Source organism: Quercus lobata, chromosome 1, assembly GCF_001633185.2.
Source record: "Quercus lobata isolate SW786 chromosome 1, ValleyOak3.0 Primary Assembly, whole genome shotgun sequence".
Classification (NCBI taxonomy): domain Eukaryota; kingdom Viridiplantae; phylum Streptophyta; class Magnoliopsida; order Fagales; family Fagaceae; genus Quercus; species Quercus lobata.
Genome location: NC_044904.1, coordinates 747,234 through 760,179, shown reverse-complemented (window position 1 = coordinate 760,179; position 12,946 = coordinate 747,234). Strand labels below are relative to the sequence as shown.

At 34.9% G+C, this 12,946-nt stretch overlaps 1 protein-coding gene and 1 pseudogene across 3 annotated transcripts; both read right to left on the bottom strand.

The window, feature by feature from the left end:
• Positions 1-516: 516 nt before the first annotated feature.
• Positions 517-5,588, bottom strand: LOC115969654 (annotated as a pseudogene). The gene is made up of 2 exons (XR_004087055.1): positions 4,335-5,588; positions 517-946 (listed from the first exon to the last, which is right to left on the bottom strand). The product of XR_004087055.1 is annotated as an F-box protein CPR1-like (transcript).
• A 2,253-nt stretch (positions 5,589-7,841) lies between these two features.
• Positions 7,842-11,407, bottom strand: LOC115969788 (disease resistance protein RPM1-like). Of its 2 annotated transcripts, XM_031089469.1 has the most exons (4): positions 11,015-11,407; positions 10,370-10,857; positions 8,374-8,439; positions 7,842-8,306 (listed from the first exon to the last, which is right to left on the bottom strand). In XM_031089469.1, the coding sequence occupies exons 1-4, from the start codon at positions 11,213-11,215 to the stop codon at positions 8,297-8,299; spliced, it is 765 nt and encodes a 254-aa protein (XP_030945329.1). In that variant the 5' UTR covers positions 11,216-11,407; the 3' UTR covers positions 7,842-8,296. The 2 variants fall into 2 exon arrangements, 1 of the variants encoding a protein (XP_030945329.1); XR_004087081.1 differs by lacking the exons at positions 10,370-10,857; positions 11,015-11,407 and adding an exon at positions 8,729-10,361.
• Positions 11,408-12,946: the final 1,539 nt, after the last annotated feature.

Genomic DNA, 12,946 nt, shown 5'->3' with positions numbered 1-12,946 from the left:
TAGTATTTATCTTTCTTTATTTTTTATCTTGTTGTTATCTCCTCCACTGCAATTCTTTTTAATAACTCACTTTTTTTCCCCTCTACTCATTCTCTCCTACTTTTAGTATTTATCTTTCTTTATTTTTTATCTTGTTGTTATCTCCTCCACTGAGTTTTATCGCTTTAGAACATTCACATCAATCTGTATATAATAGAAAAATGTGTAAAATATTTTACACAATTTTGCCTAAAAATGACCCATATTAATTCATGTATAATTGTGTAAATTTATAAATTTACTCCAATAACCGTGCAAACTTACATTGATATTATTTATTTTGCTTTTAGTTGTTTATTCTCTCTTTACATATCACGAGAATTAAGAAAGAGAGTGAATGGTGGTATTTGAACCAATACAGCCAAAATTCCATATAACTCTAGGTACAAATAGTATTTAAATCAGTATGAAATGAGAATTTTCCGTACCAGCCTAGGAAAAATTGAATTCATTGCTAATTTTATTAATTAACTCTCCATCTCCCTATATTGATCACTAAGACTCCTATTCTGGCTAGTAAAATAAAACATATTAAAATACTAACTTGGACCCAAATAAAATAAAACCTAAGATACGCAGGATTTGCTAGAACATTCTAGACTCAATCAAATTACCCATGGATAGAAATTGTGGAAATTACAAATTTGTCCCTGAATATAAAAATGCCCATACCTAATCAAATAAAAACCCAAATATAAACTATTTTTTTAATTAGTAATATAAGTCTAACCACCAAAATCACAACCTTTACTTCAATCGGACTTCACTCTAAACCATATAAAATAATTCTTACATAGGTAACTTTTCAAAGTAAATAGCAAATCACTCGGCCGTGGATGCATCATCTTTTCAAGACCACAAAACATATTCTCTTCTCCTATCATCAAGAAGTCCCAAAGATCCTCCCCTGCACAAGCAGAGGCAATAATAAGCATAATGGGCTAAGAAAAGAATAAGTGCATAACTAAGCACACCATAATGGTCAAAATTCAATCAAACTAAGGAATATTACCAGTGACATGAGATTAGACATATAAACACAATTATACACTACCATTTTAATTAAAAATGATCTTGTTTAACAAAATCAAAACATAGCTACTCTTTATTAAAAATAAATAGCTCTTCTACTTGTCCTCAACAAATTTACGTTATTTGTATTATTAACATATAGAAAAACAATAGTTTGAATTTTAGTACCATTAAACTACCTACATTGGACAACAAGCTAGGAGCCTAAAACTTGCCCTTGAAGATGGCCTTTTGGCAGCCTAAGCACGGGAAACAGAGTTTGGTTAGAAATTAATGCATTTTTTTGAAAATCAGGGTGACAGTACTTCTCCCTCAAGCACACTTTACTAATTCAAATTCAACCACCCATCATCCTAGAGATAAGCATTGACAAGATATCAGGTATTTCGCGCAAATCATACCTCAACACAATTTTTTATCTCAAAACTCGAACCATGTCCTATGCCCTTCAAGGCTCATAACAACTATAAACTAGATAACAAAAGTTTCCAAGTTAAACTCATATCATTGTTCCATGGGATTACCATTTTAATTAGCAAGACAATTGTACACAAGGAAACAATTAACAGTCTAATCTTTCAGCAAACTATAAAAATATATAAGCATATTGATGCGCAAGGACCATACTTGCCAATAATCCTTTCTACCCAAAAGTTTTTAGTATTTAATTGTATTTTTTACACAAAAAAGAAGGTGGAGACATAAAGCAAAATTCATAGTATGAAAAATAAGAAAACTTAAGAATAAAACACAAAAGTGATAGAGATCCCATAAAAAATAATGATAAAAGCTTAAAAGTTCCAAAAAATGCTCTACTTATCGAAAAGAAAAAGGTTCCAACAAATGCTCTAAGTCCAAATTTCGTTTGACTACTCCTTAATACCACACATGAACAAATTTAAGCATAATAGCTGGTCATCAAATCGAATCAACACCGAACCTAAGGCACCATATCAAACACACTAGGGGAAAATCATTTTAAAGTTCTATTTCAGACACAAGTGGCACATATGAATTTTTTTTTTTTTTTTTTTTAAGTAATAAGTTTTATTGATATCAAAAATGAAATATCCTAGTAGACAGGTAGGTCAACAATTCAAGTACAAAAATTATAAGAATCAAGGAAATCAAGAAAGGAAAAGAATGATTGGTTTTGCATAGCAACCAACCAATCCAATAAAGTTCTAAAGAAAAATAACTTAAAGTCTGGTATGGATCATTCATTATCTCCAAAACACCTATTATTTCTCTCCCTCCAAAGACATCACATTAAGCAATGGAAAACAATTAACTAAATATGACCATTTTGATAATGACCAAACTTGCCTTGCCAACAAGCTAGAAGCCCCACAACAAATTGTGGCATAGCCCAACTTTCTCTAAATAAACCCAACACCATAGATCACAAATCAATAGCAACCGGACAATGCAGAAAGAGATGGTCAACCGATTCACCATTACACTTGCACATGTAGCACCAATCTAGGATCCAAACCTTCCTTTTTCATAAATTATCAACCATCAAGCATTTTCCTAAAGCAGCAGTCCAAACAAAGAAAACCATTCGAGAAGAAATCTTTTGTTTCCAAATACTTTTTCAAGGAAAACAGTAGTCATTAGAGCCCACTAAAATACTCTAATAATCCTTAACCATGAACCCTTTGTCTATATCAAGTTTCCAACACATCTTATCCTTACCAAACCCCCTTACTGAAGAACCATAAATGGTATCCATGAAACCTGACATAGCCTCTAATTCCCGAGTACGCACACCCCTAAAGAAACTTACATCCCAAAAGAGGACTCCATTAGTGGACTTCATAAGCTCAACCATACTAGCCTCTTTATCTCGGCAAAATCTAAACAATTCAGGATAGTTTACTGCAAGAGATGTCTCACCACACCAATGGTCTTTCCAAAACTTCACCCTAGATCCATCACCAATATCATACATAATGTAGCAAGAAAAAGTAGGCCATCCCCGACTAATATTTTTCCACAAACCAAAACCATATGGACCATTAACAGAACTAGTACACCAGTCACCCCATACACAACCATATTTCACCTCTATCACTTGTCTCCATTAGTGGCACATATGAATATGTTTGAGCAACCAAAACACAAGCTTAGGTAGACCAACATTCGTGTCCAAACCAACCCAAAAAACTAACTAAAAAAAAAAAAAAAAAAGATTCTTCAAATTTCATAAACAAAGTACACATTGATACAAAAAGATTTCAAATACTTAACATTTAGAGAAGTCTTGAGGAAAAAAAAAAAAAAAGAGGTACAACTATTTGTTGTCAAAAGGTGAAAAGCACTACTCTGTATACAAATGAAATGGATATATATTCAAAAAGATAAATGATGGCTCCTAAAGAGGCTAGATTTTTTTTTTTTTTTTAATTTAATAATTGGGAGAGAAGGGATTAAAGCCATGGATTTTCTCTTTTGAAAATGCTAGGAGGTGTCAACCAATTGAATTATAAGACTTTTGGCTCATCAACCAGTTGAGTTACAAGACTTTTGGCTCTCTTAAAGAGGCTGCTTGAAGAAAGAAATCCTCAACCATAAAAAATTCAAAATGAAAAATTCTGAAATAATTGTGACATTTCATTTTGAATAACAATAGTAGTTTTAGGTTGATGTCTTCTATTTACCTAGTTTTTCTTTTTATTGTTTCCACTGGTACTGGCCTTTTGCTTCTAGTTTGTACAGTTGTGTAGCAGAAAATCCTAAATCATAAACAGGGGAGAAAGAGAAAGAAAAGAAAAACAATGGAAGGAAATCTAGTCAACAAAACAATACATCTAAGCATAACTACTTTATTGGGAGAATTAATTATTGTTTTGGTGCAGGGTTTTGAATGAATTTGAAACTGAAGGTTAAAGAATTATTCATTGTTTAAAGTTGTACTAAAAACAATTCAAACCAATTTCCTAAAATCTCTACGATTCTCATTCACAAGCTGGACGCCTTTGTTCTGTGACTTATGCCATCCCTTAAATTGTTTGAAGAAAGGCCTATGCCAAAGGTCCCATCACCAAATCTCATCAAGAAGGGGGCTTGGGTTTGGACATGAACAGTAAATTCAACAATATAATTATATGAAAATTCCTGTGCATAGCAGATTTTGCAACAAGTAAGGAATTTTTAGAATCGAGCATTTTGTATTCACATGTAATGTATGATCAATGTCAAGTATATGTAAAGAAATAAATGAAAAACCATAAAAAGAATAAGTATGAAATGCATCTTACTGATTTTCTTCAATATGTAACTGCACCGTTGGCGGTTTTGTCAAGCAAAACAAGACTCTCAACATAATAACCAACAAAAGTAAAACTAAATCCAATAATCCTAAGATCCTCACTCTTTTGGCTCTCTGGATTCCACGAGACAAGCCTTCCTCCAAACATTTGCAGTACAACCTCACCATTCCTCCGAAAACCTACTGCCCTTTCTATGGTTAATGTTCGATTTTGATGAACTTTCATCCATGATAAGGCAACACCATACTCTTTCATCACCCATATATTGAAAATACAATCATAAGAACCTATTTGAAACATAGCAATGGAATTTCCATATACAGTAACAGACGTACAACTCTCCGGCAGCAGTATTTCGCGGAAGACCTCGTCCCCCAAATCAAGCACCAAAACAAAATGTACTCTATTTTTTCCATCATTAGTGGTAGTACTCCTTGAAGCAAGCCAATGCAGCGCCCCATTGACAAATGCTTGTTTCTGACGACCATATACAACACATACAGGAGCAGTAAGCATTTTCCATTGACCAGTGGAGAGCGAGTAAAGCTCGACCACGGGGGGTTGAGGATTTTGAAAGACAGAACCATCCTCCGTTAACTTTAAGCTCACAGCCCTCACCACTTTATAATCATTAGTTTTGGAATCATATCCAAACCCAAGAGACGTGTAAAGTGACATTGGGTGAAGGAAGTTCCACGAACTTTCTAACAGAAGGGTTCAGCAGAAAGAATCTATTAACGTCATGAGTGTTGGAAAGGCAGAGCAGGCCATTACAAGTACCGACAAAATATAATAATCCATTAGAGAAACGCAAGGCAGGATGACAATCAAATCTAGTGTGTTTACTGAAATAAGGATCATCTTCGTTATGCAATGCGCAATATAGTTCATTATGGTGGGGACCGATGAGGAGGAGGTTTTGGTTGTTGGTGATGGTGGTGGTGTAGGAGTGGTGGAGATGGTTGGAAATAAAAGTGGGGTTTTGGATTAGGGATTTCCAAGTTTTTGAGACAGAGCTACAGATAATTATGGATTTGATAGGTAGACGTAGGAAAATATCGGTTACAATCTCATCAGGTAAATATTCCCATGGAGATCCAAGTATTAAGTTGTTGTCTGACATTTTTGGCGCTTCAGTTTTACAGAGAAAGAGAAAGAAATTAAGAGGCTATGGTTTAGGGTTTAGCGGACTCAAGGTAAATTAAGGGTTCGGCTGTTCCTAAAAAAACAATTAGGGTTCGGCTTCCCTCCTTTTCTTTTAATTAAAAAAACTGCCGTCATCCACTACCCACGCCACATAATTTTTTTAAAGCCCAGCTGAGCTGAATTCAGCTTTAAACCCCGAAAATAATAAATAAATAAAAGAAGAAGGTATCCAAACAGACCTAGGTGTTGTGTTTTGCGTGGTGGATCTGGGTTGGAGGAGAGCGTGTGGTGAGTTGGGTTTAAATTTGGTTGTCTTTGGACCTGGGCTTGGTTCTGAGTTTGTTTGTGGGCTAGGTTGAAATTGTTTAAAATGTGGGCCGACTGAGCCTATGGGTTTAGAGTTATATGGATTTGGATCTTGGCTAAAGAACCTGGGCTTATCGTGTGGGCTGATTGAAATCATCTAATAAAGGCTTAACCCTGTCTAGCTTGAGGTTTTGAAAGCTCTCAAGCTTGGGCCATTGGGGGGGTTGGGTTTGAAGTTGAGTAGAGAGGCAGAAAGGAAGAGGTTTAGAGCAAGAGTCAAGAGATGAGGGATCAGACCACCTCCGAATTCGACGATGGCTTGGGTTGAAGATGAGAGAATTAGTAACGTTGATAAGTGTGTCTGACTCTGGCTTCAAACTTGATGACACACACACACACACACACACACAAAATAAAAAATCTGTCTTCCTTATTAATTTCACATAAATTTCACACAAATGTCCCCCTATTATTAAGCCCCACAGTTTTCTCTCTCTGAATTCTCTTTTTTCCTTTTTCGCTTTATCTTTTTCTTTATTCTCTTGCATGTGATGTGCTTCAGTGCTTCACAATAAAAAAAAGCAGGTGATGCTGCTGCTTGGAATGTTGTGGCTAAGATACTTTAGCTATAAAAGTTCGATGATATTCATTCTTGTAATAGCTCTGGGCCTGGTAAGAGATGGGCAGGGAGCCCAAGCTTTTTCTCTCCTGTAAGACTTCCACGGCCTTTTTTGTGGAATAAATATAATAGAGGGTTTTTCAGCAAATCAAATTTATTTTTGGGTCTGTGGATTGGGCTCAAAGAAATTGGGGGACAACACATGCATACCCCCCATAACAAATTATTATGGGGTATTAGAGCATCTTCAACAGCCACTGTAAAGTCATTTTTGGACCACCAAATGTTACTGTTTACACTCCAATGGCTTCTCCAAACGCGCAGGTTCTCCAAATTTTTTTTGAAGTTGCTATAGTAATTCTCTACATCTAAAGAACACTGTAGCACCTTCAAATCAATTTTTTTGCTTAAAAAATTATCCCAGCTACTATTATATCAATTCTTTCTCTCCTCCAGATTTTTTTTTTTTTTTCTCTCATTCTCTATGTTTCTCACATAATCCAAACACAAAATACAAAACAAAATCTAATTCTTAAAATAAAGTTGAATTAGAACAAGCAAATATGAAAAAAAAAAAAAAAAGAACAAGCCGATCTGACCCCGTTTCTCATATAATCCAAACACAAAACACAAAACAAAATCCAATTCTTAAAATAAAGTTGAAATAGAACAAGCAAATATGGAAAAAGAAAAAAGAAAAAAGAAAAAAAGAAAAAAAGAAAAAAAAAGAACAAGCCGATCGATGGGGAGGACGACGAGCAGCGGTGGAGATGCTGGAGTGGCAGTGGAGATGCATGCGGTGGAGGCCCAAGTCTCTCTCTCTCTCTCTCTCTCTCTGATGTGAAGCGCTGGAATGTTCTTGAGGTGAAAAAGAAAATAAAAAGAAGGGGGGGGCTGTGTGTCTTGTGTGGAGGAGAAAAACAAGAAAAAGAAAAAAAGAAATGAAACGTGGATGAAAATTAAATGAAAAGAAGAAAAATAATATAAAAAATAAAAAATTCTAATTGAAAAATACTACCACAATATTTTCACAATAAATTTTAAGTAATAGATTGTTATTAGTTAATATTGGCGAGTAAAAAAATAATTTCAGTGGTAGGTTCAAATTAGAACTAATAACAATTTTTCACATAAATTTTGTTGTAAAAGTATTGCGTAAAATGTTGTGAACATAACACTTCTCATTGAAAAATATAATTATTAAAAAAAGACTAAATGATGATTAAAAAAAGAATAAATAATGAATGAAGAAATAATATTTAAATGAGATAGAGAATGGGATAGAGAATATGTTGGAAGTGTATTTAAAAAAGTGAGTAGGAAAAATCTAAATGTCACTGTTCATTCTCCAAACAGTAAAAAAATTTGGAGAAGCTGCTGGAGATGTTCTTACAAAACTAAACATGTGTTTGTGAATTGGGCTCAAAGGAATTGGGAGATAACACATGCACACGCATCTACATAACTTATTTCCGCATACACTCTATATAACTTAAATCTACACAAAAACTCACATACGAAACTAACAAACGTGCGAAGGTATTAAGAAAAAATTGATTGTTTGTCAATTGGTATTAAGCTAGCAAACAATTTTGATAAACCACCCCATACCACATTAATTAATAGAATATCAATATATGAGAACAGCTTCACTGAACTGAATCCTCATTACAAGTCATAATAGCATTAGCAGATAAACAATCTATTTTGCAAAATCAGTTGATAAACTCCAAAGTAATAAAACACCTAGCAAGTAGCTAGTCACATTCAATAGGTAGTATAAAATTTGCAAAAGCAGAATTCACCTGTCTAAGAATGTAATCATAGCCAACACTTGCGGTGACGTCTCTTGACAGGTAGTTGTACATAAATTCTGATGCTAGAGAAACCTAAATAGAAGAAAACAGTGTAAATGAGTATATCTACACAAGTTTTCTAACAATGCAACTTTCTTACCTTCTCAGAATTCTGAACATAACTGAGTGCAACCATTCCAGTGCTGGCAACTTGCCCCGTGGCAACCTGCAGCCAAAACATTGTAAAATGCAGGGAAATTAAAGTGTTAAAATGCAGGTCCTTAGTCTCAGATTCAAGCCTGTCACAACCAGAAACAGTAATATAATTCTCACATATTTATCTAATATTTCCAGTGCACATTCTTGTGTAGCAATATGAGAAAAACAAAAGCAAGAAATTTTCCATAAAACATTAACATCACCATCCAAAATTAACACAGCTCTAAAAAGAATACAAATCAGATATTTTTTCAGAGACAAACACATGACACCAGATGAAAACCAAACTACATTACCATCTTGTCAGTGTTGTAACGAGCAGCATAGCCAATACCGGACTTTCAATGCTGACCAACCCAAAATACTTCCCCACCCAAAGACAAATTCGGGGTCACACTCTGTAAGAAGAAATGCAGACTCAGATTTGTATCGGAAATGAACATAAACTTGTCAATACATGGCCAATAGAGAGAAAGATAAAGCAATAGGAAAATAATTTGCAGAAGACATTGATTGCAATTCAAGATTTTCTTCTTCACTTGTTGAACTGAGTCTCAACGATCGAAGGTAGCTCATTTTTTCCAATGCAGTGCACAAAGACATCCCGTGTTCCCGCTTTAGTTTAGAGATTTCTAACTTTCTCAACTGCGTCAACCTTCCTAACTCTTCAACAAGGGCAGCACAGTCGGCTTCCACATTATAAAGCTTCTCCAAGGACTCTAAAGAGTAAAGACCCAATGCCACTTTGTATCTTTACTGGTCTTCGAGAACCAAAACTAACGTCAATATTATTGTTTCCAATGTAGGCCACGAGGTATCGTAGCTTACAGAGCCCATTGATCTCCATTGGTAGCTTGTACACAAGGGAACGTTTCAAATCCAAAGACTCTAAGTTCTGTAGTTTACCTATGGACTTTGGAAGCACCTGCACTTTTGTATCTCTCAAGCTTAAATATCTTAGATGGAATAAGTTGCCTACTTCCTTAGGAATGTGATTTATAGGAGCACCTTCGAAATCCATAATTTTCATGAGTTTGAAATTTACAAAACAAGTAGTAAGAAAAGCATTGGACACTTGATATACTCCCAAAATGAGAATAGAACGAGTTTTGGAACTGGTAATATACTTCAAAGGAGTATCTACATTATTCCGAATTGAGAGGCATCGAGCAATCCTATCAAAACTTGAGTAGTTTTGTATTGAGACCACATGGAAACCTAAGTCCTCTGACCTAGATAAAATGACCTCACGCATCATATCATGAACTCGACACATTCTAATTCTGCCAATAAAACCGACATGTTCCACTTGAATCAAACTTCTATGAATGAGCTGCTTCAAGTAGTCTTGTGCAACATCTTCCAATGTTATCCCTTGTTTTTCTTTTATAAACCCTTCGACAATCCAAAGCCTAATTAGTCTTGCACAATTGATGAAGTAATCCTCTGGAAACATGCCTAAGTATAAGAAACAAGCTTTGAGGTTGTAAGGTAGATCAAAATAGCTAAGTGATAGAATTTTGGTAATACTTAGAAGATGAGGATCACTTTGTAGCTCTGAACTAAGGCTATCGAGAAATTTGCACCACTCAAAAGCAGTCTTTTTCTTGGTAGACAAAAGACCACCTATAACCTCAAGTGCTAATGGCAACCCTTCGCATCTCTCAATTATAAGATGTGACAATTCAACTAATTCAAGAGAATAATCCCTTGATTCACATTGGAATACTTTCTTATAGAAAAGTTCGTAGGCTTTTTCTAAAGGTAGAGGTGACAACTTATACATATGATAAGATGGAGATTCTTTGTTAGTGGGAGCAATACTTTCACTTCGAGTTGTGATTATTATTCTACTACCTTTGCCATTATCTGGTAAAGCATGTTTTATATATCCCCAAAACCTTATATTCCATATATCATCAAAAACTACTACATACCTCTGTTCAAGTACAAATTGCCTCACTTCTTCAATTAACTCTATCTCTTTCATTGTGTCAATAGACCCAATACTCGTAGAAGCAGACTCCTCACTTGCCTGGTAGAACTGCTTTATCATGTGCCTTAATAGCTCCTCCATCTTGTATGATTGAGAAACAGTAATCCAAGCACAGCAATCAAAGTGTGCTACCACCTTTTCATTTTTACACACTTTCTTGACAAGAGTGGTCTTGCCAATCCCACCAATGCCGACCACCGAAATCACCGTGCGATTGAATGGTCCTTCTACCAACCACTCTATCAATTCGGCTTTAGGAGACTCAATGCCTACAACTTCTGCTTCCTCAAGGAAAAGGGATGCCACTCTAGGGTCATGCCATGTATCATGTCTAACATCATTGCTTGGTCCTCCTTGCTCCAAGAAGTTGAAGCCATATCTTTCACCTCTCTCTCTAATCAACTTGAGATCATTGTTAATCCCTTGAATCTTTAGAGGAAATCACATGTCTCAATTTCAGATTTATGGTAAAGTGAAAAGCCTTATGTAGAAAACGAAAATGCCGCCATTGCCTTTGAGGATGTTTTGCTAAATGAAATATGTATTCATCAATGACATCTTCTATGTTATAAGATTTTTCCCTTACCTGTTTGACCCATGTTTTTGCGACGGCACTCGTGTCTCCCATCTCGGCCCTTGCATCTGCATCCTTAAGGAAGGATTGAATGCTCTCAAGTTCACCATTGATGTCAGCAACTTTGTCATGGATACCCTCCAGCAGTGTCACTTCTTGGGCCAATAACGGGATCAAATTCTGAGTAAGTAGCTTCACTGCACTTTCTGCCATTAATCCTCCTTAGATCATTTCAATACACACCTTTAGCTATGATCATTGATATGGCTACACCTACAGAAAGAAAATGATTGGTTCTATTCTTTGAGCTTGTCCAAAGGGGCTTTAAGCTACCAACAAGGAAGCATGGAACGAGTTGTAATAAACGAGCGGCCAGTCTTTAAGAGTTTATGGAGGACCAGACTATAGAAAATGCAAACGTTGACTTTCTGAAATTTCCCTACTGCTCCTGTAACTTCTAGTTGTATCAAAGAATAATTGGAAAAATGAGGGAAAACTCTCCTAAACTATGCCCTTTTTACATTCATCCCCTAAATTATAAACCCTTTTACATTTGCCTCCTTCAATTATAGTATTTTTAAACTTATTCCTAAACTATGAAAATAGACGCTTCTCTAAACTATTATCCCTAGAATGGGGTGCAAAATTTTCCTGAGTAATAATTTAGAGGGTGTGTATTCTCAGTTTGAAGGGGCAAGTGTTACACGAATAATTGTTTAAAGAGGTAAGTCTACATTCTCATAATTTATGGGGACAAAAGGCAAATATAAAAAGTGGTATAATTTAAGGGGGTAAAGTATAATTTCCCTAAAAAAAATAAGATGCTTTCACATTTTCAACAACTAAGAACCTAAATTATTGTCGCAATTTTCTCAAATTTGGTGACAGCTATAGACCATAATGTATGTATTAAAAGTATAATATAAGATATATACAGAGAGGCCGGCTTCTTGATGCTATCATACAGTTGCCTTTAAAAATAAAACAAAATGTAGTCATCCATTTGTAAAAGGGCACCTTATATTTATTGAAAATATTAAAGAATATCTTATGAGCATTTGTTAGTGGACCATTTTAAGAAAGTTTTTATGAGAAATTAAAAAAAGTAACTAATATTTTAATAATTTTTTTTATTTTTCATAAAAATTGTGTCAAAACTTTCTTAAAATAGTTTATTAATAAGCACCCATTAACATGATTGTTATTTTATGGAGAGAATTATCCTTCTATTATTATGAAAGAACCACATTAAATATTTTAGAACACGCTAACAAGGAGTCCTGAGTCATGACCAGTGCAAGAGAAAAGTCAGCTCTTTCCTATTGGAAGAGGGAGGCTAGTATATTGGCAAGCAATCAAATTTGTGATCAAGATCTACCAAACAAGGACAAGTGGGAGGATTCTCAACAGAAACTTTCAAAGTCGGTGGGGTTGGTCACACAACAACAACATATATGAATATGATATATCACAGCCTCATCATGTTGTAATCACACAATGGATACAGCATAAATTTTTCATTTACCAATCTGTACATCTTTTTTTCTTTTCTTTCCTTAATAATTCAATTGTTAGAACAAGTGGGAAAGGGTTCTTTTTTATAAAAGAGACAAGACAATGTTATTGAGATACCCATTAACATGATCCTTATTTGTCTTGTTCTTTTGTGAAAAATTTGTCTGTGGGACTGTGTGTCTACATGTGTATATCTTTTTTGTACGAGGATGACAAGCAATTTACTTTACATGTGTAATATATACGTGTGTGATGTGATGTGTACAGACTTAGCCACTTAGGCAACAATTTAGCTTGTATAAAAACAGATATTACCTACTACTTGACCTGCTCTAGCTCTGGCTAGTCTTTGCTACCGTATCTATCTGCTTGTATTTTTTGGTTCTCTTTTTTTGCTTATAGTTGATGAGTAAATGGAAAAAATGAGGG